The 27,816-nt window shown below is 38.6% G+C and overlaps 1 protein-coding gene across 1 annotated transcript in view; it reads right to left on the bottom strand.

Annotated features, from left to right (window-relative positions):
- The window catches only part of LOC136261313 (uncharacterized), a 92,650-nt gene that overhangs the window by 2,801 nt on the left and 62,033 nt on the right, over nucleotides 1-27,816 (bottom strand). Inside the window, exons 11-17 of the mRNA XM_066055293.1 lie at nucleotides 16,516-16,578; nucleotides 9,860-9,883; nucleotides 1,087-1,184; nucleotides 759-911; nucleotides 589-678; nucleotides 455-533; nucleotides 326-396 (exon numbers count right to left, since the gene is read on the bottom strand). Coding sequence (XP_065911365.1) covers nucleotides 326-396; nucleotides 455-533; nucleotides 589-678; nucleotides 759-911; nucleotides 1,087-1,184; nucleotides 9,860-9,883; nucleotides 16,516-16,578 — 578 coding nt within the window. The remainder of the gene's footprint in view (nucleotides 1-325; nucleotides 397-454; nucleotides 534-588; nucleotides 679-758; nucleotides 912-1,086; nucleotides 1,185-9,859; nucleotides 9,884-16,515; nucleotides 16,579-27,816) is intronic.

Below are 27,816 nucleotides of genomic sequence, written 5' to 3'. Positions count from 1 at the left end.
GGGGCATACTACTTGAATCTCTATGATTATATAGTTCTGCATTAGGTTTCTAGAGCATGTGTACAACAGTATATGGTCTATAGTACTCTGTAGCATACTAGCCAATCTTCTGCACATGCACTTATAAAGGGATACATGCTATGCAAAGGTGGCATCTCACTTTGGAAGCCAAGAGTAGTGTACAAAGCAACCTTAGGTATGAAAATTAACTGTAATATCAATGTATAAAGAGTATTTTGAAAATGTCCACATTTGCATCCATATCCAATCATTCTGCCATTTCCAACTACTCTATAAATACAACAAAGCATTTGAAATCTCAAACCTTAACATAATTAGCATTAATGTAAGTAGACTGAGGGAACGATGAAGACAGAAGAACACGTGAATCAGGTGCTGTATCACATATATACACTGGTGAAAACATTTCTGATAATGGACATTACAGCCTTACTTGGGAGGTAGCCATCCACTCTGTTCTTGTCTTGTATGCCAACATAGACTGTTTCAGTAATGATCAATTTAGGGATAGACTACAATATTTTTGTAGGTATGCAGTAACAAAGTGTAATGTATCACCATGCTCACTTCAAATTCTTGATGAAGTTTTGGAATTTCTTTGGTAGTTTTATGCAGTTGATTAATTGTAAGGGGATCAGTTTTGGGTGTAGCAGTGTTCTAAATGTACATAATAGCAAGAGTGAATAATAATATTCACTCTTGATAATAGCAGCTACAAATAAAGGGATATATTATACCGGATAAATTGTGGCCATTTCAGTTGGGCTAGTTGGAACACTTGCTGTCATTTCTAATGGCACATATTCTAAATTATCATCTGTAGAGGACAACTTTCTTTTAGGTGGCTTATTTGGTTTTCTTCTTGTGTGTCTGAAGATTGCTCCAACCATCTACAGAAATGTCACTACTGATTAACTTGCTTTATGCTGTATGGCTAGAAATTTTGAGGACTGCATGGAGATATTGTACTTTAAGTGAAAAGTTTTAAAGGTTTCCAAGCAGCTTTATGAAAATAGTCAACTTTTATCCTTCAAAAAGTTCTAGCCATATAGTAATCACATTTACCAGGCCTAATGCAATACAAAATCCAATTGCTAGCAACGATGCAATTATGATGATCAGTGCTCCTTGCCATTCCTCTAGTCCTAGCAAATTATTATCACCTGTGTGAGCAAGCAATATACATATATATGAGTCTGGCTACCAATATTAGTCTTACAACAACAGTTCAATCTATCATCATACAGTATGATATACTGTATACATCATGTCAGTACGATAGTACTGTATAGTAGGGACCACAAACATTTGGGGCCTAGCACATGAAAAAAATCATCCAAAAGCCAGCCTCACTTTTCCCCGATGACAATGACACAGTATTGATTAGATAAAAACTAAGCCCAAACAAGCATTCCGATTGACCCAAACAAGCCTTCAGATTGACCTGAAATGTTTTCAACAAGTTGCTATGGAATTTAAAAACAAAATTATTAAATGGAATTTTCTAGTGACTGACTGACTGACTGAGTAACCGATGCCTTCAGACAAGTGTAACATGATAACACCTAAGGCTATGGGCCTGAGTTTTCACTGTTTGACATCGCTTCAGCTGGACACTTGCCTTTTTGGCATACTGCAATACATACAATGCATTCTCCATGGACTTACCAGTGTCCTCCTTTGTGCCCCATTCATCTTTGCTGACAGTGAAAGGTGTTGATTTGGTGGAGGCACGAGATGGCTTCCCTTTGTAATGGAAATTGTTGGTATTTTTCATAGTGACTACTTTGATTGCAGAGGTGCTTTTCAAACAGTTCTTGATTCATAGTGCTGTGTAACGGATTGACCATAGCTGACAATGAAGTGTTCACTTTTCAGATGATAATTGATAGCTGGGGCGCTTGGTGCCATTTCTTTCTTTTGATGCTGTATCCATGGGTTCACCAGTCATAATATATATATATTTTACAAAAAAAGTTAACAAACAAGTACACATCAAGACACACGTACGGTAGTGTGTCGTGCGGCCAAGAAAGCCGGCGACCACGCCGTGAGTACATTTACAGGAAGACAGAAAACAGCTTTTTCATGCGTGCATAGCTTCATGGCCCCTTCTCCAAAACACACCATTTTTGCATTATAGCTGTCCCCCAAGTAGGGTACGCCACACAGCAAATTTGATTAAATTCGCAACAGCCATTTGCGAGGTATGGGTGTTCAAAACTTTGTTTTTTTAATTTCTTCGTTTTTTTCATCTTATGCCGTACAGGGCTTCGATTTCTTTTCGCACACTTTGCAAAAATTGCTATAAATTGTAAACGTGTAACTCGATTGCCTCGATCTTTAGCACAAATGAAGAGTATGTAACGGTGGATTCACGTACCAAGTTTGTTGTGAATCTGAGTAATATTCAGGGAGTTATGAGCTTTTATTCACGTAAAAAAAGATCAAACTTCTGTCACGGCTACAGGGTGAACCAAGCATAGAAATGACTTGAAAATTGGTGTGTAGATAGGCTGTTCATCGTAGCAGTGCCTTTTGATAGTTTGAATAGCAATAGGGTTACAGCGACAAACTTATAAAGCAAAAACTAAGCAAGTGTAAAATCATGGGATCGAGATACTCTAATAGAGCAGTCGCCACGTGAAAAAAGGTGAGCAAAACATGTCGAAAAAAAACTTACCAGAGTTCGAACCAGGCACCTCCATACCTAACACCTGCATCCTTAACCACTGAACCACTGCTACCTTGGCTGATCACCTCACTTAATTTCTGCTTTATAAATGAAATTTCTAGTTGAAATCTACCTATAATCAAACATTTGTACTTTCATAGATCTACCAATAGAAGTACTAGATTGCTCTAGAACATTCTATGTATGTTCTATAAGTCCTCAAAAATGTACACTCTATTAGAGTATTACAATAGTATCATCAAATATTGAATTAAATCATGCAATGAAATACACTTATAAGTCTGTCTTCAATAATCATCATCAAGACACACGGTAGTGTGTCGTGCGGCCCAAGAAGCCGGCGCGCCACACTGTGAGTATAATTACAGGAAGAAAGTAAACGTGATTTTCACACCTTTGTAGCTCCGTGATTCCTTATCCGATTGAAACCAAAGTTGCTACAGAAGTGCCGGCTAGGTAGGGGAGTCCACATTCCAAATTTGAAGAAAATCACTCCATCCATTTCCGAGATACGAGCGGCCAAAGTTTGGGTTTTTTTTCTTCGTTTTTTTTTTCTTCTACTTCTTTTCGCACACTTTGCAAAATCCGCCATAAAATACGAATCCGTGCTCCAATCGGGCTGAAATTTCGCACACTTAAAGGGCTCATTAAGGCGAATCTCAGTACCAAGTTTGGTAAGAATCCGACAAACGTTCACGGAGTTATGACCGATTATTTGCGTAAAATAAGGTCGAAGGTCTGTCACGCCCACAGGGTAAACCGCTTGAAGGAATGAGCTGAAAATTGCTATGTAGATGGAGTAACTATCGTAGGAGTGCCTTTTTGTGGTTTGAAAGGAATCCAGTTAAAGGCCATCGAGATATGCCACAAAATCCAACCTGTGTCACAATTACGCGATCGATTTTTATGAATAAAAAAACTATTAGTTTTCACGCCTACTAGGCAAACCGCTTAGAGCAGTGAGCTGAAAATCGGCGTGTAGCTGGAATTATTATCATTAAAAGTCCATGCAGTAGTACAAAAGAATCGGATTACAAACCACTGAGTTATGATTCCAAAGCCAACTACGTGTAACAAATGCGAGATCGAGACACTCTAATAGAACAGTCACCCTAATAGAGCATTCAGCTAATTTATTTACTCCATTGTAGAATTTTATTACATTGCAAGTTATTCTGTAGGGAGTTCAGCTAGAAACAGTTAATCTTATAGACAGTTCAGCAAGAAGCAAGTCACCCTATAGAGAGTTCAGCTACAGGTATATCGCTGTAGTGATTCAGAAGAATCAGAACATTACAAGTCACACTGAAGAGAGTTCAGCTATAAACAAGTCATGCACCCTGTGGAGAGTTCGGCTACACTCTCTAGAGAGTTCAGCTACAAACCATTCACTGTGGAGAGAGTTCAGCTACAAAGAAACTACCCTGTAGAGAGTTCATCTATACAAACAAGTTAACCTATAGAGACCAGCTGCAAACAAGTAACCCTGTAGAGATTTCAGCTACAGACAAGTTACTTTATAGTTTATACAATGTTCAGCTACAAGTAAGTCACTCTGTAGAGAATTCAGCTACATACAAGTCGCTCTGTAGAGAATTTTGCTACAAACAAATCACAGTGTAGAGAGTTCAGCAACCAAAACGCCACCTGTAAAGAGTTCAGCTATACAAACAAGTTACTCTGTAGATAGAACAGCTAGAAACAAGAGAGAGCTCAGTTAGAAGAAGTTGCCCTGTAGAGATCTCAGCTGCAAAGAAACCCTGTAGAGAGATCAACTACAAACAAATCACCCTGCAGAGTGTTCAGCTATAAACAAATCACCCTGTAGAAAGTTCAGGTACATACAAATCACCCTATGTAGAGTTCAGCTACAAAAAACAATCACTCTGTAGAGAGTTCAGCTACAAAGAAACCATCCTGTAGAGAGTTCAGCTACAAACAAGTTACCCTACAGTGAAATCAGTTTGAAACAAGAGATTTCAGCTACAAACAAATCACTCTGTAGGGAGTTCAGCTATTAACAGATCACCCTGTAGAGAGCTCAGCTATACAAGTCACCCTGTAGAGAGATCAGCTAGAAGCAAGTCACCTTGTAGAGAGTTCAGTGACAAAGAAACAATCCTGTAGAGAGTTCAGCTACAAAAAAATCAACCTGTAGAGAGATCAGCTATATAGACACTAGACACAATATTATAGGGAATTCGGTTACAAGCAAATCACCCTGTAGAGAGATCAGCTATACAAACAAATTACCTTGCAGTGAGTTCAGCTACAAACAATTACCCTGTAGAGAGATCAGCTACAAACAAAGCACCTTGCAATGAGTTCAGCTACAAACAAATCAACCTGTAGAGATTTCAATTACAAACAAATCACCCACTGTAGAGAGATCAGCTACAACTAAATCACCCTGTAGAGAGATCAGCTACAAACAATCACCCTGTAGAGAGATCAGCTACAAACAAATCACCCTGTAGAGAGTTCAGCTACAAACAAATCAACCTGTAGAGAGATCAGCTATATAGACACTAGACACAATATTATAGGGAATTCGGTTACAAGCAAATCACCCTGTAGAGAGTTCAGCTGCAAACACATCACCCTGTAGAGAGATAAGCTACAAACAAATCACCTTGTAGAGACTTCAGCTACACACAAATCAACCTGTAGAGATTTCAGTTACAAACAAATTACCCACTGTAGAAAGAGCAGCTACAACCTAAATCACCCTGTAGAGAGATCAGCTAGAAACAAATCACCCTGTAGAGAGTTCAGCTACAAAAAAAATCACCCTGTAGAGAGATCAGCTAGAAACAAATCACCTTGTAGAGAGTTAAGCTACAAACAAATTACCCTGTAGAGAGATCAGCTACAAACAAAACACCGTGTAGAGACTTCAGCTACAAACAAATCAACCTGTAGAAATTTCAGTTACAAACAAATCACCTACTGTAGAGAGATCAGCTACAACCAAATCACCCTGTAGAGAGATCAGCTACAAACAATCACCCTGTAGAGAGATCAGCTACAAACAAATCAACCTGTACAGATTTCAGTTACAAACAAATCACCCACTGTAGAGAGATCAGCTACAACCAAATCACCCTGTAGAGAGATCAGCTCCAAAAAATCAGCCTGTAGAGAGATCAGCTATATAGACACTAGACACAATATAGGGAATTCAGTTACAAGCAAATCACCCCATAGAGACTTCAGTTACAAACACATCACCCTGTAGAGAGATCAGCTACAAACAAATCACCTCAGCTACAAACAAATCACTTTGCAGTGAGTTCAGCTACAAACAAATTACCATATAGAGAGATCGGCTACAAACAAAACACCCTGTAGAGACTTCAGCTACAAACAAATCAATCTGTAGAGATTTCAGTTACAAACAAATCACCCACTGTAGAGAGAGCAGCTACAACCTAAATCACCCTGTAGAGAGATCAGCTACAAACAAATCACCCTGTAGAGAGTTCAGCTACAAAAAAATCATCCTGTAGAGAGATCAGCTAGAAACACATCACCCTGTAGGGAGTTCAGCTACAAACAAATCACCTTGTAGAGATTTAAACTACAAACAAATTACCCTGTAGAGAAATCAGCTACAAACAAATCACCTTGTAGAGAGTTCACTTACAAACAAATCTACCCGTAGAGATATCAGTTACAAACAAATCACCCCTTGTAGAGAGATCAGATCACCCTGTAGAGAGTTCAGCTACAAACAAATCACCCTGTAGAAAGTTCAGGTATAAAAAAATCACCCTATAGATAGTTTTGATACAAACAAATCACCCTGTAGAGCGTTCAGCAAGATAAACGTCACCGTGCAGAGACATCAGGTTACCCTATAGAGAGGTCAGCTAGAAGAAGTCACCTTGTAGAGAGTTCAGCAACAAAGAACCCACTCTGTAGAGGGTTCAACTAGAAACTAGTTATCCTATACAGAGATCAGCTATATGTAGAAACAAGTCATCCAGTAGAGAATTCAGCTACAAACAAATCACCCTATAGAGATTTCAGCTACAAACAGATCATCATCCTGTAGATAGTTCAGCTTTAGATACAAGTTACCCTGTAGTAGGAGAAGTCACCTTGTAGAGAGATCAGCTAGAAACAAGTCACCTTGTAGAGACCAGCTACAAAGAAACCATCCTGTAGATACAAACAAATCACCCTGCATAGAGTTCAGCTGCAAATAAATTACCCTGTAGAGTGTTCAGCTAGATAAAAGCCACCCTACAGAGAGATCAGGTCACCCTGTAGAGAGATCAGCTAGAAGAAGTGATCTTGTAGAGAGTTCAGCTACAAAGAACCCACTCTGTAGAGAGTTCAGCTAGAAATAAGTTACACTATAGAGAGATCAGCTAGAAACAAGTCACCTTGTAGAGATTTCAGTTACAAACAGATCATCCTGTAGATAGTTCAGCTAGATACAAGTCACCTTGTAGAGAAATCAGCTAGAGGAAGTCATCTTGTCTTGTAGAGAGTCAGCTAGAAACAAGTCACCTTGTAGAGAGTTTAGTGACAAAGAAACTATCCTGTAGAGAGTTCAGATGCAAACAAATCACCCTGTAGAGAGTGCAGCTACAAACAAATCAACCTGTAGAGAGTTTAGTTACATTTCAAGTCCCTTAGTAGAAAGATCAGTTGCGAACAAGTTATCCAGTAGGGAATAATAGACATGCAATAAATACATTTATATAATTACTGATAAAATCAAAAACAGTTGAAGTATTAAAAATCTGCTCTGTCTTTTTATTCTTCCTGTGGTAAAGAAAAAGGATAGGTTAAAAAAGCCCCAAAGCCGGCCTATGGCCAGCTTTGGGGTATATATACAAATACAAAAAGAAGTGATATCTAATCAAAAACAGCCAAGCTGTAAAAAAGGCGCGGCCCCTAAAAAGGCTATGGTGAAAAAAGATGTGAAATCCAAGGTGGCGGCCAAGAAATGGCTGTGATGGTAGGTTAATGGTAAAAATTTTAATAACGACAATTCAGGTGAATTTGGTGCCGCTTGGTCTTGGCACAAAATTCACCTGAATTGTCATTATTAAAATTTTTACCATTAACCTACCATCACAGCCATTTCTTGGCCGCCACCTTGGATTTCACATCTTTTTTCACCATGGCCTTTTTAGGGGCCACACCTTTTTTTACAGCTTGGCTGTTTTTGATTAGATTGTATATATCTACATAGAAAAGAACAAATGTGAGTAAAAACAAACCTCTAAGTCAGCCATAGGCTGGTTTTGGGGCCTTATAAACTACAAAAAGAAGTGAAATCCACACAAAAACAGCCAAGCTGTGAAAAATGGTGAGGCCTTAAAAAGCCTGGGTGAAAAAAGTTGTGAAATCAAAGGTGGCAGCCAAGAAATGGCTGCAATGATGTTAATGCTAAAAATTTTTAATAATGGCTGTGTGCATTATTAGCATTAACATCATTGCAGCCATTTCTTGGCCACCACCTTTCTTTTTTCACCCAGGCTTTTTAAGGCTGCACCATTTTTTCACAGCTTGGCTGTTTTGTATGGATAATAATTTCAACTAGAGTAGGGACCCAATGGCGGATCCAGGATGGGGCATTTGGGGCAAATGCCCCCCCCCCCCCCCAGCGGCGGATCCAGAGTCTGGAAAGAGGGGGGGGGCACCTTGCTGAAAAAAGTTGAAGAGCAAAAAAAAAAAAAAAAGGTCACAACAATAATAGCTAGTTATCCTTTACTAAATATATTATATCACGTATATTATGTAAAATAAAATCCTATTTATAGCTTTATAAGTAAGCTGCACTGCCTCATAAACATTGTGACTGCTTTATTAGTGTAATTGACTGCTCTATTAGTGCAATTGACTGCTCTATTAGAGTATCTTGATCTTGTATGCAATTTCTTGAAGGGGGGGCATTTGCCCCAAATGCCCCATCCTGGATCCGCCATTGCCCCCCTGCTTGTGGAGACTTCTGATTAAAATAGCTCCTAAACTTTATGTCAGGCCAAGATCAGTTTATCAACTCATGAAAATATGCATATTTTACTAGCATTTATTACAAATTCAACTGAAACTAAAGTCAAACTAACTGTAAAATAGTCACCCAGCACCTTCGTTCGTACTAAGCACCTCTAAAATAATTATTGTGTTTAAGATATTCATAGCCTTTTAAGCAGCTTTTAAGACTTTACAACCATCTGAAAAGACCAAAATTGCAAAAATCAACAGTGAGACACTACTAAGTGGTGATTATTTGCTGCTTCAAAAATGCAGAGAATCTGGCTCTCCCTAGCCACCTACACCTTACCTTGTTTGTGCCCCTCCCCTTGCCAGCTCCTGGATCCGCCCCTGGGACCATAGCACATCAATAAAAAGTACCAAACAAGCTGGTGTATAGAAGTACACGATATTAAATCACAGTAAAACAATAGGCAGTGTTATATCCCCACTGTGCATTTCCACTATGGTATCTTGAACATAGTAGGGATATAACACTTCTTATCACTGTGATTTAATATCATGCACTACTATACTCCAGCTTGTTTCAGTACGTTTTATTGATGTGCTATGGTCCCTACTCTAGTTGAAAATTCCAATTTTTTGTGTACTTGTTTTATATAGTTTGTGCAGGAATTTTACAATAGATGTTTAGACTAATGCTTGAAACACAGACAGAAAAGAAGAAAAATAGCTGAAGAGGAGCTTCTTTTCATGCAAAGCTAACTTAATTAATTTTTACAGATATTTAAAACAACTATATGTATATATATACGTATAAAAGCAATGATGAATGATAACAAAAATCAATCACAATCACCAATCAATCACAATATTTAACTCCATATAGAAATTGAATCATTTATAAATATCCAAATTCTTCAGTCATCACTATAGGTATCAGGAGCAAATAGAAACAACTAAAGTAATGTACACAACACACACATGCAGTGTACACATACAGCACCACCTATTGTATTAATTGAGTCAACAGAAATTTATTTCACAACTATGCACTTTATTATAACTAAAGTTTCTAGACACAAACAAGATCATGTGGAAAGAAGAAAGTCGAAAGCTCGTGCTAGTTCAATTTGTAACTGAACAACACCACATGTACAAAATAATGATATACATAAACATACATACCTGATGGTGGTCTTGATGTAACCTCTGTCAGTAGAAAAATAGAATGTAATAGAAAGATTGACAGATTACAGAACAATGACAATTATACACTGCATCAATAATTTGATGTAATATGCATACATATCACACATACACACACACACATACACACACACAATTTTAGATTTTAGTTTTAATGCACAATTGCCATTAGTTTATTGCAAAATTTCTCTTGTATACTGAAGGATTTTTATACTCAGCATTCAAACTCCTGGAGACTACTCATTGTTCACACTTGGCAGAATTGATTCAGAAAAGACATAACACACTTATTCCAACAAAACTACCATCTTCTCTAATAGAATATACAACTACTCTAGCATAGACATTTTGCTATTCAGTTACCCAGAATTACAGATAATGTAGTTCTCAATAACCTGGAGCTCCTGCATTGTGTAAGCCTATTATGTATAGCTAATACTTTCATACACATGAGCTACATTATGCCATGTAGAGAGATCTTAATGTCAAGTATAGCTTAGTGCTTTACATGCCAGGGGCAGAGAACAGTACTCAAAAGTAGGGGGAAGGGGGAACAAGTTATGTGTGGTGGCTGTAGGTTACATAAGTGTTTTGATATTATGCCAATACTAGGGGTCTGAGGGCATGCCTGCATAGGAAAATTTTGAGATTTGAATGCTTTGAGATTGAATCTGAGAGCAGTTTCAGTGGTACATGTGTACTTGAATAGAATACTCCTATAATATTATGGCAATGGCTATCATTAAGTTACTGTACAACAATAAAGATATAGACTTATATGCACTTAATTACATATCAAGACACACGGTAGTGTGTCGTGCGGCCCAAGAAGCCGGCGCGTAGCACCCGTGAGTATATTGACAGGAAGAAAGAAAACGCAATTTTCGCACCTCCGTAGCTCTGTGCTTCCTTGATGAAACACGACGATTTTTGCTGTGGACATGCCCCCCAACTGCAGCACTCTACATTCCAAATTTGAGCGAAATCGCTTTGCGCGTTCCCGAGATATGCGACTTCAAAAATTGGCTGAGTTTCTTCGTTTTTTTCTTCTTCTTCTTCTTCTTCTTCTTATTTTTCTTTTTCTTGTCGCACACTTACAAAATCTGCTATAAAACTCGAACGCGTTATCCGATTGCCTTGAAATTTGGCACACAGAAGGGGGATATAAAGGCGCATCTCGGTACCAACTTTGGCTGGAATACCATAAGCAGACAAAGAGCTATGAGCGATTATGCACGAAAAATAACACCAATATGTTGTCACGCCTACAGGGTAAACCGCGTATGGGAAGAAGCTGAAAATCGGTGGGTGAATAGGTTAACTATTGAACCTCAAACCTTTTGTGGTTTGAAAGAAATCGAGCTAAAAACCAGGAAGATACAGCGAAAAAATCAACAGTGTGTAACAATTACGCAATCGAGATTAGCTAATTTTTAATATTTTTATTTTATTATTATTATTATTATTATGCTTGCCACGCCTACCAGGTAAACCGCTTGGGGTAATGCTTTCAAAATCGCTGTACAGATGGAGTTATCATCTTAGAAAGGCTCTTCAATGGTGTAGAAGAATCAGACTTAAAGCCACGGAGTTATAACACGAAATCCAACTTGGTGTAGCAAGTGCTAGATCGAGATACTCTAATAGAGCAGTCATACTAATAGAGCAGTCACCCTGAACAGAATTCAAGAGATCAGTTAGAAATAAGTAACCCGTATAGAGATCAGCTACAAACAAATCACCCTGTAGAGAGTTCAGCTACAAACAATTCACCCTGTTAAAACATCAGTTAGAAGAAGATTTCTTGTAGAGAGCTCAGATACAAACAAATCACCCTGTTGAAAGATCAGCTAGAAGATGTCACCTTGTAGATACTTCAGTTACAAAGAAACCACCATGTAGAGAATTCAGCTACAAACTAGTGACCCTGTAGATACATCAGCTAGAAGAAGTTACCTTGTAGAGAGTTCAGCTACAAAGAAACCATTCTGTAAAGAACTCAGCTGCAAACAAATCACCTATACAGAATTCAGCTACAAACAAATCACCCTGTAGAGAGATCAGCTAGAAGAAGTTACCTTGTAGATAGTTCAGCTACAAACAAATCATCCTGTAGAGAGATCAGCTAGAAGAAGTTACCTTGTAGATAGTTCAGCTACAAACAATTCACCCTGTACAGAGCTCAGTTAAAAGAGGTTTCCTTGTAAAAAGTTCAGCTACAAACAAATCACCCTGTAGAGAGATAAGTAAGAAGAAGTTACCTTGTAGATCGTTCTGCTACAAACAATTCACCCTGTAAAGAGATCAGCTAGAAGAAGTTACCTTGTAGAGAGTTCAGCTACAAAGAAACCATCATGTAGAGAATTCAGCCGCAAACAAATCATGTATAGAGAGTTCAGCTACAAACAAATCTCCCTGTAGAGAGATCAGCTAGAAGAAGTTTCCTTGTAGAGAGTTCTGCTACAAACAAATCACCCTGTAGAAAGATCAGCTAGAAGAAATCACCTCGTAGAGAGTTCAGCTTCAAAGAAACAATCATGTGAGAGTTCAGGTACAAACAAATTGTCCTGTAGAGAGATCAGCTAGAAGAAGTTACCTTGTAGAGAGTTCAGCTACAAAGAAACCATCATGTAGATAGTTCAGGTACAAACAAATCACCCTGTAGAAAGATCAGCTATAGAAGAAATCACCTTGTAGAGAGTTCAGCTACAAAGATCTATCGTGTAGAGAGTTTAACTACAAACAAATCACCCTGTAGAAAGATCAGCTATAGAAGAAATCACCTTGTAGAGAGTTCAGCTACAAAGAAACCATCATGTAGAGAGTTCAGCTACAAACAAATCGGCCTGTAGAGAGATCAGCTAGAAGAAATTACCTTGTAGAGAGTTCAGCTACAAAGAAACAATCATGTAGAGAGTTCAGCTGCAAACAAATCACCTGTAGAGAGTTCAGCTAGAAACAAGTCACCCTGTAGAGAGATCAGCTAGAAACAAGTCACCTTGTAGAGAGTTCAGCTAGAAGAAGTAACATTGTAGAGCTACAAAGAAGCTACCATGTAGAGTTCAGCTGCAAACAAATCACCCTGTAGAGAACTCAGCTACAAACAAATCGCCCTGTAGAAAGATTAGCTAGAAGAAGTTACCTTATAGGGAGTTCAGCTATAAACAGATCACCCTGTAGAGAGTTCAGCTACAAACAAATCACCCTGTAGAGAGTTAAGTTACAAAGAAACCACCATGTGGAGAGTTCAGCTGCAAAAAAAATCAATCACTCTGTAGAGAGTTCAGCTAGAAGAAGTCACCTTGTAGAGAGTTAAGCTGCAAATAAATCACCCTGTAGAGAATTCAGCTACAAACAAATCACCCTGTAGAAAGATCAGCTAGAAGAAGTTACCTTGTAGAGAGTTCAGCTACAAAGAAACCACCATGTAGAGAGTTCAGCTGCAAACAAATCACCTGTAGAGAGTTCAGCTAGAAACAAGTCACCCTGTAGAGAGATCAGCTAAAAACAAGTCACCCTGTAGAGAGTTCAGTTAGAAGAAGTCACATTGTAGAGAGTTCAGCTACAAAGAAACTACCACGTAGAGAATCCAGCTGCAAACAAATCATCCTGTAGAGAGTTCAGCTAGAAGAAGTCACCTTTTAGAGAGTTCAGCTACAAAGCAACCACCATGTAAAGAGTTCAGCTGCAAAAAACTCAATCACCTTGTAGAAAGATCGGCTAGAAGAAGTTACCTTGTAGAGAGTTCAGCTACAAAGAAACCACCATGTAGAGAGTTCAGCTGCAAACAAATCACCTGTAGAGAGTTCAGCTAGAAACAAGTCACCCTGTAGAGAGTTCAGCTAGAAGAAGTCACATTGTAGAGAGTTCAGCTACAATGAAACTCCCATGTAGAGAGTTCAGCTGCAAACAAATCACCCTGTAGAGAACTCAGCTACAAACAAATATGCAGTGAAAAAGATCAGCTAGAAGAAGTTACCTTGTAGAGAGTTCAGCTACAAAGAAACCACCATGTAGAGAGTTCAGCTGCAAACAAATCACCTGTAGAGAGTTCAGCTAGAAACAAGTCACCCTGTAGAGAGATCAGCTAAAAACAAGTCACCCTGTAGAGAGTTCAGCTGCGAACAAATCACCTGTAGAGAGTTCAGCTAGAAACAAGTCACCCTGTAGAGAGTTCAGCTAGAAGAAGTCACATTGTAGAGAGTTCAGCTACAATGAAACTCCCATGTAGAGAGTTCAGCTGCAAACAAATCACCCTGTAGAGAACTCAGCTACAAACAAATATGCAGTGTAAAAAGATCAGCTAGAAGAAGTTACCTTGTAGAGAGTTCAGCTACAACGAAACCACCATGTAGAGAGTTCAGCTACAAACAAATCACCTGTAGAGAGTTCAGCTAGAAACAAGTCACCCTGTAGAGAGATCAGCTAGAAACAAGTCACCTTGTAGAGAGTTCAGCTAGAAGAAGTCACATTGTAGAGAATTCAGCTACAAAGAAACCACCATTTAGAGAGTTCAGCTGCAAACAAATCACCCAGTAGAAAGTTCAGCTATGAACAGATTACCCTGTTGAGAGTTCAGTTAGAAACAAAGAATCCTGTAGAGAGATCACCTAGAAGTATCGCCTTGTAGAGAATTCAGCTACAAACAAATCACCTGTAGAGAGTTCAGCTACAAACAAATCACCCTGTAGAGAGATCAGCTAGAAGAAGTTACCTTGTAGGGATTTCAGCTACAAATACATCACCCTGTAGAGAGTTCAGCTACAAAGAAACCATTCTGTAAAGAGCTCAGCTGCAAACAAATCACTTGTACAGAATTCAGCTACAAACAAATCACCCTGTAGAGAGATCAGCTAGAAGAGATTACCTTGTAGATAGTTCAGCTACAAACAAATCACCCTGTAGAAAGATCAGTTAGAAGAAGTTACCTTGGAGAAAGTTCAGCTACAAAGAAATCATTTTGTAAAGAGCTCAGCTGCAAACAAATCACCTGTACAGAATTCAACTACGAACAAATCTCCCTGTAGAGAGATCAGCTAGAAGAAATTACCTTGTAGAGAGTTCAGCTACAAAGAAACCACCATGTAGAGAGTTCAGCTGCAAAGAAATCACCCTGTAGAAAATTCTGCCAGAAACAAATTGCCCTGTAGAAAGATCAGTTAGAAGAAGTTACCTTTTAGAGAGTTCAGCTACAAAGAAACCATTCTGTAAAGAACTCAGCTGCAAACAAATCACCTATACAAAATTCAGCTACAAACACATCACCCTGTAGAGAGATCAGCTAGAAGAAGTTACCTTGTAGATCGTTCAGCTACAAACAATTCACCCTGTAGAGAGAGCAATTAGAAGAAGTCACCTTGTAGAGTGTTCAGTTACAAAGAAACCACCATGGAGATTTCTGTAATCAATATATGTGACCGGATTTGCGAAAAGGGGTCTTCCACACACATCCAATTCCGTAAACGTTGGAGACCATAACTCAGTGTTCAAGTAACATATTAACCTGCAAATTGCACCATGTATTCAGCTATAGTGGTGCTCACCACTGCCCAAATATCAAGGCAATAGCTCTTTCCAATCTGAAGTTATCAATTGTCAAAGTTGGCAAATTGGATGTGTGTGGAAGACCCCTTTTCGCAAATGCGGTCAAATATGCATTATACAGTATATATAATTTGTACATTTACTGATAAAATATTTAAAGTACATCTACTTCATCTTTTCTTCTTCCTGTAGTAAAGAAAAAAAAATGTGGGTTAAAAAAGTCCCAAAGCTGGTATACAAATACAAAAAGAAATGAAATCTAATCCAAAACAGCCAAGCTGTAAAAAAAGTGTGCGGCCCTCAGAAAGGCTATGGTGAAAAAAGATGTGAAATCCAAGGTGGCGGCCAAGAAATGGCTGTGATGGTAGGTTAATGGTAAAAATTTTAATAATGACAATTTAGGTAAATTTTGTGAAGCGGCACAAAAATTCACCTGAATTGTCTTTATTAAAATTTTTACCATTAACCTACCATCACAGCCATTTCTTGGCCGCCACCTTGGATTTCACATCTTTTTTCACCATAGCCTTTCTGAGGGCCGCACACTTTTTTTACAGCTTGGCTGTTTTGGATTAGATAGATATAATGTGTTAACGAAGAAATATTGAATTAATTGCATAGCATGACCAACTAACATGATTCCACTGAATGTTCTATTGGAGTAGTTAGGTGACTGTTCTATTAGAGTATATCGATCTTGTGCACTTTTAGCACTGATTCGTGCAGTATTCCATTCTTGCATAACCCTTAGCACAAATCCCAGTAAATAGTTGCTTTACTTTGGCAACTGGGCATTGGAAAAAGTGAGGGGGCACTGCCCCTCCACTTTTGAAAGTGGCAGTTGCCTCCCCTCCACCGATTTCTCTGCCCTTGTCACGTGCTAAAGAAGCAGTTGCTTTAATGGAAAACAACTGCAAAAAGACAAATACATAGAAATATTTTCAGGTTTTCAATTTGATTTCTACTACTTTTACATGAATATGCTCGTTGTCATTCCAATCACATTATTGTTTTTACATACAATGTTTAATGATCTAGATGATACTTTACTACAAGATGTCAGATCACAATATACGTAGTTACAACCTTACCCATTGTAGGCATCACCATAAACATAGTGGTTGATACATCCAAATCATAACTTGGAGTCGCTTCTGCAACAGAATACATGTATAAATGCATAGCACATGCCTATACACTACCTAGAAAGATAAAAAAAGACCATTAATTAACTAAATTCTTTGCACATTCTAAAAGTGTATAGAACTGAAAATGATATCTTCAGATTAGACTACAGTAAGAGTGACACTTGGGTGATTGATACCTGGATGGCATATATAAGTCATGATTGTAATTGGCCAGACAGATTTATTACATCTATTATTATACTTGCCAGTTGCTGTCCAACAGCACTTGCCAGCTGCTGTCTAGCAAGTGTTTACTTGCTCATTATTGAGAGAACTATATACTTCAGGCAAAGAATTACACATTTACTTCTACATGGACATCTAACTAATAGCAATAGTACTTCCATTTACAAAAGTCAATACAACTCACCAACAAAACATTCATTTCTAACTGATCAAGAACTAGCTATAAATTCAAATAAGCATACTTTCAAATCACATGCAAACTGTATGGTATGTCTTGACTGTTTTCAAGAGCAAAGGCACTTATTTGTTATACTTAGGGTACCACCAATGAAGTGTTGCAGTGCAGGCCTCAGATTCACAATGAAACTACTTCAGATAGTTATCAATGTATAATGGGGTATTTATTGTTTAGTAAACTAATTAGGATGTTGTCCAAATTCATGTACATTTTTGGGAGACTAAAATTATTAGACATAGTAGTGGGGGGAGTAATCTTACTGTATTGGCTAGGTTAGTAAAATAAAACTGGTTTACCCACACATTCTGCATCAAAAGAAAGAAATGGCACCATGTGCCCCAGCTACAAATTATTGTCTGAAAAGTGGAGTATCCATTATGCTTCATTGTCAGTTATGTTCAACCCGTTATACACCATTACAAATCAAAAACTGGTCAAAAAGCACCTCTGCAATCAAATTAGCCACTATGAAAAATACAGACGACTTCCGTTACTAAGGGAATTAAGCCATCATGCACTACTGCCAAATCAACACCTTTCACTGTCAGCAAGGTTGATGGGACACAAAGGAGGACACTGGTAAGTCCATGTAGAATGCATTGTATGTACTGTGGTATGCCAAAAGGAACATGTCCGGCTGAAGCAATGTCAAAACAGTGAAAAAATCAAGCCCATAGCCTTAGCCATTATCAAGTTACACTTGTTTGAAGGCATTAGTTAGTTACTCAGTAAGTCAGTCAGTAGAAAATTCCATTTACTACGTATATATATATATATATATATACCTGTGCCAAAAACAGCCCAGCTGTAAAAAAAGGCGAGGCCAAGAATGCACAAGTACATGTTCATGGAGTAACTACAACCAAAAGACATGATATCAAAATCTGGCCAAGAAAGCATTTACAGTATAGGCACTTTTATGCATTCATTTTCTGTATGCTTCACATTATCACATCCAACTAGCTGTACATGTGCGCTTGCAATAATAAACAATACTACTGAGATGATAAAAGATGATTACACTGCATTGTTACCAAAATTAATTTAACTAAAAATTTACAATTGGTTTCTACTTGGCCATCTTTTTATTTTAATATACAGTGCAAAAAGATGGCCAAGTAGAAACCAATTGTAAATTTTTAGTTAAATTAATTTTGGTAACAATGCAGTATAATCATCTTTTATCATCTCAGTAGTATTGTTTATTATTGCAAGCACACATGTATAGCTAGTTGGATGTGATAATGTGAAGCATACAGAAAATGAATGCATAAAAGTGCCTATACTGTAAATGCTTTCTTGGCCAGATTTTGATATCATGTCTTTTGGTTGTAGTTACTCCATGAACATGTACTTGTGCATTCTTGGCCTCGCCTTTTTTTACAGCTGGGCTGTTTTTGGCACAGGATATCACCACTTTTTGTTGAATGGAGAGCACTGATACAGTTATTGAAGATTGGCTATTATATTACATAGGAGACACTGCATATATAATAGCAGCTTCAGTATTAGATTAGCTAGTTAAATCAGTAGCAAAAGCTTCAAGTTCAGTGTGTTTAGAAGCACTACTAAAAGTGACTTGCTTAGAGAAAACCCGTTCAAACCGTTCAAATTTCCCTCAAGGACTCATGTGATATTTTGCCGGCGTGATGTTAAGAACCGGGGATAGTGTGAGGGATAGTGACAAAGTCGAAGCTACCATCTTAATGTTTCTTCCTGAAGCGGTGGATTGGTAATATAACTATAGTCTGTGTGTGTAACAAGTGGAGGCGAATCGGTGGCGAGTTGTTGCTGAATGGCGAGACTAGCTGAGTGTATGCCTCGGAATGGACATGAAGGCGCTGAATGCATCACACTATTATTCTCCCAGTGAATTTCCGAGTAAGTTCGTGTATAAGTCATTGTAAACGGATATATAACTACCGTCGTAATTTTAGACAGGAATCCACCATGGGCCACGCCATAGTAGCTTCCTGGAATTATATGTATATGCTTTTGTAGGCCAGATCCTTGTAGCTGGCTTGTTCTAGCAGCTGTGTGGGTCAGACCGCGAACAAGTTGAGCTGAACCCTAGTGAGAAAACAGCTAAACATGAAAGATTTTTTCTCAACATTTCAACCAACCAGATGGTTGGTGATGACAACGAAGTTGTCAAGAGCAGACAAATACTTCCATCAACAGTTCAGGAATGGCAATAAGACTATGATTACACGTTTTTAGTTAGCTGTGCCTTACCATACTGTATCCCTTTCTGTATATGCAGGGTGGATACTGATGTTGTGACTGTTGGCGGGTGAGTTTATGGTCAATGGACAAATCACGCAAATGGTGAAGAAAAAATAATATGTGGTACCAAGACCCCACTACTATATTATGAACTCTTTGTGGTACTTCATAGCCAAACACTAGTGTATCTGGCTTCTTTTGCTATTGTAGTCATTTTTTTTTATAGATTTTATGGGATTATCATAATGTAAATGTTTACTATTACAATATATCATGCTATCATTAAAGAGTTTCTATAATTGTGGGTGGTTGCATGAGGGTCTACGAAGTGCTGTGACTGAAAGGTGATATGCTGGTGCTGCCGGCATGGCTTTTTAAGTCAACACTGAAGTTTTACAGGCATTGAAGGGCTGGGGCGGAATCAGAGATGTGCACGGGTAATGTAGCAGTAAATTACTTCAACTGTATCACTACAGCGGGTATGAAACAGCTGGCTATAGCTAGCTATGTACGGCTCTGCATGGGCCGGAGTCACGCTGACGAGTCAGTGGAGGCATACCGTGGTGAAATTAAAACAAATTAGTGACTGCTCACAATTAAACCAAGAGTTGACAGCACAGTGTCTATCAAATTGGCCAGCTCGCTATGGCTAATGACCTTGCTCACTTCCACACTGTTTGGGTTTGGGAATTGAGGCGGGCGCCCACACTTCGACATCATGGCGGCAAGTTTGAATCTTCAAAGAGCACAAAAGCAATCTCATAAACTAACAAACAACTTTTAGCGAAACTAAATGTACAGATACATTGTGTAAAAAGTCCCTAATAGCCGCAGCCTTTTTACAATACGACTTCATGGTTGAAAGAAAATCGCTTCAATGGGATGCGGTGACGAAGAAAATGAAAAAAAGAACAATGCACATTTGAATATATAATTTAATCGACACATGGTAAATGGGTGGGCGATGGAACAAACTACTCCAACAATTCACCTGACTTTTCGTGTGGTAGTTACTCATTATACAAAGATTACATGCCCCTGGTTTTGAGGTGGAATCTTTTAGTAAGCCTGAGATTTTGCCATGTGGATTTTAAAAGATTGCATAATAGATCCCTCATGTAAATGACTCACAGTAGTGGTCGCGTGTTTATTAATTTTGTGGGCACGCGCTTTGTGCTTCTTGGCCTTGCGACTCACTACCATGAGTCTTGATATATATATATATATATTAAATTCCATAGCAACTTGTTGAAAGCATTTCGGGTCAATCTGAAGTCTTGTTTGGGCCTAACCAATACTGCCACATCATCGTCAAGGTAAAATTAGGTTGGTTTTCGGGTGATGTTTATCATGGGCCACCCCCACACCTTTGTGGTCCCTACTATACAGTACTATCGTACTGTATGATACACATATAGTGATGTACAGTTAAAGATTTCATCAACACAGGCTACTGTAAGGATAGGATACATAGTACAAAAGATAAAGTGATGTAGACTGGTATTAAGAAACAGAATGCAGTAATTTGATTAATACTAGAAATGACATGTATAGCAGACATATGCATTTATGTTTATTCTAGGATTTCTCCTTTGGGAAATCCAGAATTTGGGGGTGACCAGGAGAGAGTCTACATATAATAGTTGTTCGAGTTCACAACAATGTAAAACAGTTGAAATAGTTGTGAAACTTGATAGTCATTTAAGGCCATGTCATGAGTGTTGACTTAGATTTTTGTAACTAGGTGAAACCAGATCCTACGGTTGGTAGAGCTCGATGCACGAGTGTAGTAGTGATGACACAATGATGTAATACCTAGGACAGCCAGGTACATCTCATGTACTATTCTATTAGTACAAGTACATGAAAAAATTAGGAATTTTTAACTAGAGTAGAGACCATAGTACATTGATAAAAAGTACTGAGTAGTCCATGATATTAAATCACCGTAAAACAATAAGAAGTGTTATATCCCTACTGTGCTCAAGATACCATAACGGAAATGCACAGAAGGGATATAATACTTCTTATTGTTTTACGGTGATTTAATATCATGGACTACTCCAACTTGTTTCAGAACTTTTTATCCATGTGCTATGGTCCCTACTCTAGTTGAAAATTCCTAATTTTTTCGTGTACTTGTTTGTTAACTTTTTTTTTTATAAATCATTTTATTATGATGACTGGTGAACCCACGCATGCCACATCTGAAATGGCACTGCGCGCCCAGCTATATCAGTTATCGTCTGAAAAGTGAGGTATCCATTACGCTTCGTTGTCAGCTATGTTCAACCTACACAGCATTTCGAATCAAGAACTGTTCGAAAAGCACCTCTACAATCCACGCATACCAAAAGAAAGAAATCGTGTCGCGCCCCCCAATTATATTAATTATCGTCTGAAAAGTGAAATATCCATTATGCTTCGTTGTAGGCTATGTTCAACCCGTTACACAGCAGTACGAATCAAGAATTGTTTGAAAAGCACCTCTGCAATCAAAATAGCCACTATGAAAAATATGGATGATTTCCGTTACGAAGGGAAGCCATTCACACGCTACCGCCAAATTGACACATTTCGCTGTCAGCAAAGATGAATGGGACACAAAGGAGGACACTGGTAAGTCCATGAAGAATGCATTGTACGTACTGTGGTATGCCACCAAAGCGACGTCGAACAGTGAAAAAATCAAGCCCATAGCCTTAGCCGTTATCGAGTTATGCTTGTCTGAAGGCATCAGTCAGTTCTCAGTCAGTAGAAAATTCCGCCGAATAATTAAAAAAAAAATTCTGTAGCAACTTGTAGAAAGCGTTTCGGGTCGATCTGAAAGCTTTTTTGGGCTTAGTTTTACCCAACCAATACTGCCTCATCGTTGTGAGGGAAAATTGAGGCTGGTTTTGGGTGATATTATTTCGTGGGCCACGCCTACTCCTTTGTGGTCCCTACTATACAGTTACTATTGTACTGTATGATAGTCCACTGTGCATGTTGAATCTGTTGAATAAACAATGTGTGAGATCACTGAGATATTACATAATTTGCCCATCACTGTATGATACCACAAAGCACTAGCAAAAAGATCTGCAATGATGGATGATTTCCAAAAAAAACTTAGGCTATTTGAAATTGATATATCAAGACACATGGTAGTGTGTTGTGCGGCCCAAGAAGCCGGCGCACAACACCCGTAAGTATATTGACAGGAAGAAAGAAAATGCAATTTTCGCATCTCCGTAGCTCTGTGCTGCCTCGATGAATCAAGACGATTTTTGCTGTGGACACTCCCTCCACTATCAGCACTCCACATTCCAAATTTGAGCAAAATCGCTTCAAGTGTTCCCGAGATATGCGACTTCAACAATTGGCTTAGTTTCTTCATTGTTTTTTTTCTTCTTATTTTTCTTCCTCTTTTCGCACACTTACAAAAACTGCTATAAAACGCGAACGCAATATCCGATTGCCTTGAAATTTGGCACACTGAAGGGGGATATAATGGCGCATCTCTGTAGCAACTTTGGCTAGAATATGATAAACAGGAAAAGAGTTATGAGCGATTATTCACAAAAAATAACACCAATATGTTGTCACGCCTACAGGGTAAACCGCGTATGGGAAGAAGCTGAAAATCGGTGGGTGAATAGGTTAACTATTGAACCTCAAACCTTTTGTGGTTTGAAAGAAATCGAGCTAAAAACCAGGAAGATACAACGAAAAAACCAACAGTGTGTAACAATTATGCAATCAAGATTAGCTAATAAAAAACGACTACTTGCCACGCCTACCAGATAAACCGCTAGGGGGAGTGCTTTGAAAATCGCTGTATAGAAGGAGTAATCATCTTAGAAAGGCTCTTCAATGGTGTAGAAGAATCAGACTTAAAGCCACGGAGTTAGAACACGAAATCCAACTTGGTGCAGCAAGTGCGAGATCGAGATACTCTAATAGAGCAGTCATCCTAATAGAGCAGTCACCTTGAAGAGAATTCAAAAGATCAGCTAGAAACAAGTAACCTGTATAGAGATCAGCTACAAACAAGTTACTCTGCAGAGAGACCAGCTACAAACAATTCACCCTGTAAAGAGATCAGCTAGAAGAAGTTACCTTGTAGGGAGTTCATGCAACTATGGAAAGAGATAGTTCAGCTAGAAGAAATCACCTTGTAGAGTTCAGCTACAAAGAAACTACCATGTAGAGAGTTCAGCTACAAACAAATCGCCCTGTAGAGAGATCAATAGAAGAAATTACCTTGTAGAGAGTTCAGCTACAAAGAAACCATCATGTAGAGAATTCAGCTGCAAACAAATCAGCTGTGGAGAGTTCAGCTACAAGCAAATCTCCCTGTAGAGAGATCAGTTAGAAGAAGTTTCCTTGTAGAGAGTTCAGCTACAAACAAATCACCCTCTAGAAAAATCAGCTAGAAGAAGTCACCTTGTAGAGAGTTCAGTTACAAAGAAACCATCATATAGAGAGTTCAGCTACAAACTAGTGACCTTGTAGAGACATCAGCTAAAAGAAGTTACCTTATGGAGAGTTCAGCTACAGAGAAACCATCATGTAGAGAGTTCAGCTGCAAACAAATCACCTGTAGAGAGTTGACCTATAAACAAATCTCCCTGTAGAGAGATCAGCTAGAAGAAGTTTCCTTGTAGAGAGTTCAGCTGCAAACAAATCACTTGTAGAGAGTTCAGCTATAAACAAATCTCCCTGTAGAAAGATCAGCTAGAAGAAGTCACCTTGTAGAGAGTTCAGCTACAAAGAAACCATCATGTAGAGAGTTCAACTGCAAACAAATCACCTGTAGAGAGTTCAGCTACAAACAAATCTCCCTGTAGAGAGATCAGCTAGAAAAAATTACCTTGTAGAGAGTTCAGCTACAAAGAAACCATTCTGTAAAGAGCTCAGCTGCAAACAAATCACCTGCACAGAATTCAGTTACAAACAAATCACCATGTAGAGAGATCAGCTAGAAGAAGTTACCTTGTAGATTGTTCAGCTACAAACAATTCACCCTGTAGAGAGAGCAGCTAGAAGAAGTCACCTTGTATAGTGTTCAACCACCATGGAGAGTTCTGTAATAAATAAATGTATTATTTAAATATAATTTGTACATTTACTGATAAAATATTTACAGTACATCTGCTTCATCTTTTCTTCTTCCTGTGGTAAAGAAAAAAGACAGGTTAAAAAATCCCAAAGCCAGCCATAGGCCGACTTTGGGGTATACAAATGCAAAAAGAAATGAAATCTAATCCAAAACAGCCAAGCTGTAAAAAAAACAGTGCGGCCCTCAAATAGGCTATGGTGAAAAAAGATGTGAAATCCAAGGCAGCGGCCAAGAAATGGCTGTGATGGTAGGTTAATGGTAAAAATTTTAATAACGGAAATTTAGGTGAATTTTTTGCCAAGACCAAGCGGCACAAAAATTCCCCTGAATTGTTGTTATTAAAACTTTTACCATTAACCTACCATCACAGCCATTTCTTGGCCGCCACCTTGGATTTCACATCTTTTTTCACCATAGCCTTTTTGAGGGACGCACTGTTTTTTTACAGCTTGGCTGTTTTGGATTAGATCAAGACACACGGTAGTCTGTCGTGCGGCCCAAGAAGCCGGCGCGCAACACCCGTAGTATATTGACAGGAAAAAAGAAAACGCAATTTTCGCACCTCCGTAGCTCTGTGCTGCCTTGATGAAACAAGACGATTTTTGCTGTGGACACTCCCTCCACCTTCAGCACTCCACAATCCAAATTAGAGTGAAATCGCTTCACACGTTCCCGAGATATGCGACTTCAAAAATTGGCTTAGTTTCTTAATTTTTTTTCTTCTTATTTTTCTTCCTCTTTTCGCACACTTACAAAAACTGCTATAAAACGCGAACGCCACATACAATTGCCTTGAAATTTGGCACACAGAAGGGGGGTATAAAGGCGCATCTCTGTACCAACTTTGGCTAGGATACGATAAACAGGAAAAGAGTTATGATTGATTATTCACGAAACATAACACCAATATGTTGTCACGCCTACAGGGTAAACCGCGTATGGGAAGAAGCTGAAAATCGGTGGGTAATTAGGTTATCAATTTAACCTTAAACCTTTTGTGGTTTGAAAGAAATCGAGCTAAAAACCAGGAAGATACAACGTAAAAAACCAACAGTGTGTAACAATTATGCAATCGAGATTAGCTAATAAAAAACGACTACTTGCCACGCCTACCAGATAAACCGCTAGGGGGAATGCTTTGAAAATCGCTGCATAGATGGAGTAATCATCTTAGAAAGGCTCTTCAATGGTGTAGAAGAATCAGACTTAAAGCCACGGAGTAATAACACGAAATCCAACTTGGTGCAGCAGGTGCGAGATCGAGATACTCTAATAGAGCAGTCATCCTAATAGAGCAGTCACCCTGAAGAGAATTCAAGAGATCAGCTAGAAACAAGTTACCCTGTAGAGAGATCAGCTACAAACAATTCACCCTGTAGAGAGATCAGCTAGAAAAAGTTACCTTATAGGGAGTTCATGCAACTATGGAAAGGGATAGTTCAGCTAGAAGAAATCACCTTGTAGAGTTCAGCTACAAAGAAACTACCATGTAGAGAGTTCAACTATAAACAAATCGCCCTGTAGAGAGATCAGTAGAAGAAGTTACCTTGTAGAGAGTTCAGCTACAAAGAAACCATCATGTAGAGAGTTTAGCTGCAAACAAATCACCTGTAGAGAGTTCAGCTACAAACAAATCTCCCTATAGAGAGATCAGCCAGAAGAAGTTTCCTTGTAGAGAGTTCAGCTACAAACAAATCACCCTGTAGAGAGATCAGCTAGAAGTAGTCACCTTGCAGAGAGTTCAGTGACAAAGAAACTATCATGTAGAAAGTTCAGCTACAAACTAGTGACCTTGCAGAGAAATCAGCTAAAAGAAGTAACCTTATAGAGAGTTCAGCTACAGAGAAACTATCATGTAGAGAGTTCAGCTGCAAACAAATCACATGTAGAGAGTTCAGCTACAAACAAATCACCCCGTAGAAAGATCAGCTAGAAGAAATTACCTTGTAGAGAGTTCAACTACAAAGAAACCATCATGTAGAGAGTTCAGCTGCAAACAAAACACCTGTAGAGAGTTCAGCTACAAGCAAATTTCCCTGTAGAGAGATCAGCTAGAAGAAGTTTCCTTGTAGAGAGTTCAGCTACAAACAAATCACCCTGTAGAAAGATCAGCTAGAAGGAGTCACCTTGTAGAGAGTTTAGTTACAAAGAAACCATCATGTACAGAATTCAGCTACAAACTAGTGACCTTGTAGAGACATCAGCTAAAAGAAATTACCTTGCAGAGAGTTCAGCTACAAAGAAACCATCATGTAGAGAGTTCAGCTGCAAATAAATCACCTGTAGAGTGTTCAGCTACAAGCAAATCTCCCTGTAGAGAGATCAGCTAGACAAAGTTTCCTTGTAGAGAGTTCAGCTACAAACAAATCACCCTGTAGAAAGATCAGCTAGAAGAAATTACCTTGTAGAGAGTTCGACTACAAAGAAACCATCATGTAGAGAGTTCAGCTACAAACAAATCTCCCTGTAGAGAGATCAGCTAAAAGAAGTAATCTTGTAGAGAGTTCAGCTACAAACAAATCACCCTGTAGAAAGATCAGCTAGAAGAAGTTACCTTGTGGAGAGTTCAGCTACAAAGAAACCATGTTGTAGAGAGTTCAGCTACAAACTAGTGACCTTGTAGAGACATCAGCTAAAATAAATTACCTTGTACACAGTTCAGCTACAAAGAAACCATCATGTAGAGCCTTGCTCCAGGTATGTTCACAAGCCATCTTTGGCAGGTTTTAGTAAACCTACTTTTTGAAACCTGCCAACAATGGTTCAGGAACATACCTCTGTAGAGAGTTCAGCTGCAAACAAATCACCTGTAGAGAGTTCAGCTACAAACTGGTGACCTTGTAGAGACATCAGTTACCTTGTAGAGAGTTCTGCTACAAAGAAACCATCATGTAGAGAGTTCAGCTACAAACAAATCACCTGTAGAGAGTTCAGCTACAAACAAATCACCCTGTAGAAAGATCAGCTAGAAAAAGTTATCTTGTAGAGAGTTCAGCTACAAACAAATCACCCTGTAGGAAGATCAGCTACAAGAAGTTACCTTGTGGAGAGTTCAGCTACAAAGAAACCATGTTGTAGAGAGTTCAGCTGCAAACAAATCACTTGTAGAGAGTTCAGCTGCAAACAAATCACCTGTAGAGAGTTCAGTTACAAACAGATCTCCCTGTAGAGAGATCAGCTAGAAGAAGATTCCTTGTAGAGAGTTCAGCTACAAACAAATCACCCTGTAGAAAGATCAGCTAGAAGAAGTTACCTTGTGGAGAGTTCAGTTACAAAGAAACCATCATGTAGAGAATTCAGCTGCAAACAAATCACATGTAGAGAGTTCAGCTACAAATAAATCTCCCTATAGAGAGATCAGCTAGAAGAAGTTATCTTGTAGAGAGTTCAGCTGCAAAGAAACCATCATGTAGAGAGTTCAGCTGCAAACAAATCACCCTGTAGAGAGATC

The sequence above is a fragment of the Dysidea avara genome, chromosome 7, assembly GCF_963678975.1.
Source record: "Dysidea avara chromosome 7, odDysAvar1.4, whole genome shotgun sequence".
Classification (NCBI taxonomy): Eukaryota; Metazoa; Porifera; class Demospongiae; order Dictyoceratida; family Dysideidae; genus Dysidea; species Dysidea avara.
Note: the sequence above shows the minus strand (reverse complement) of the source record. Positions and strands in the feature narration are given on the sequence as shown.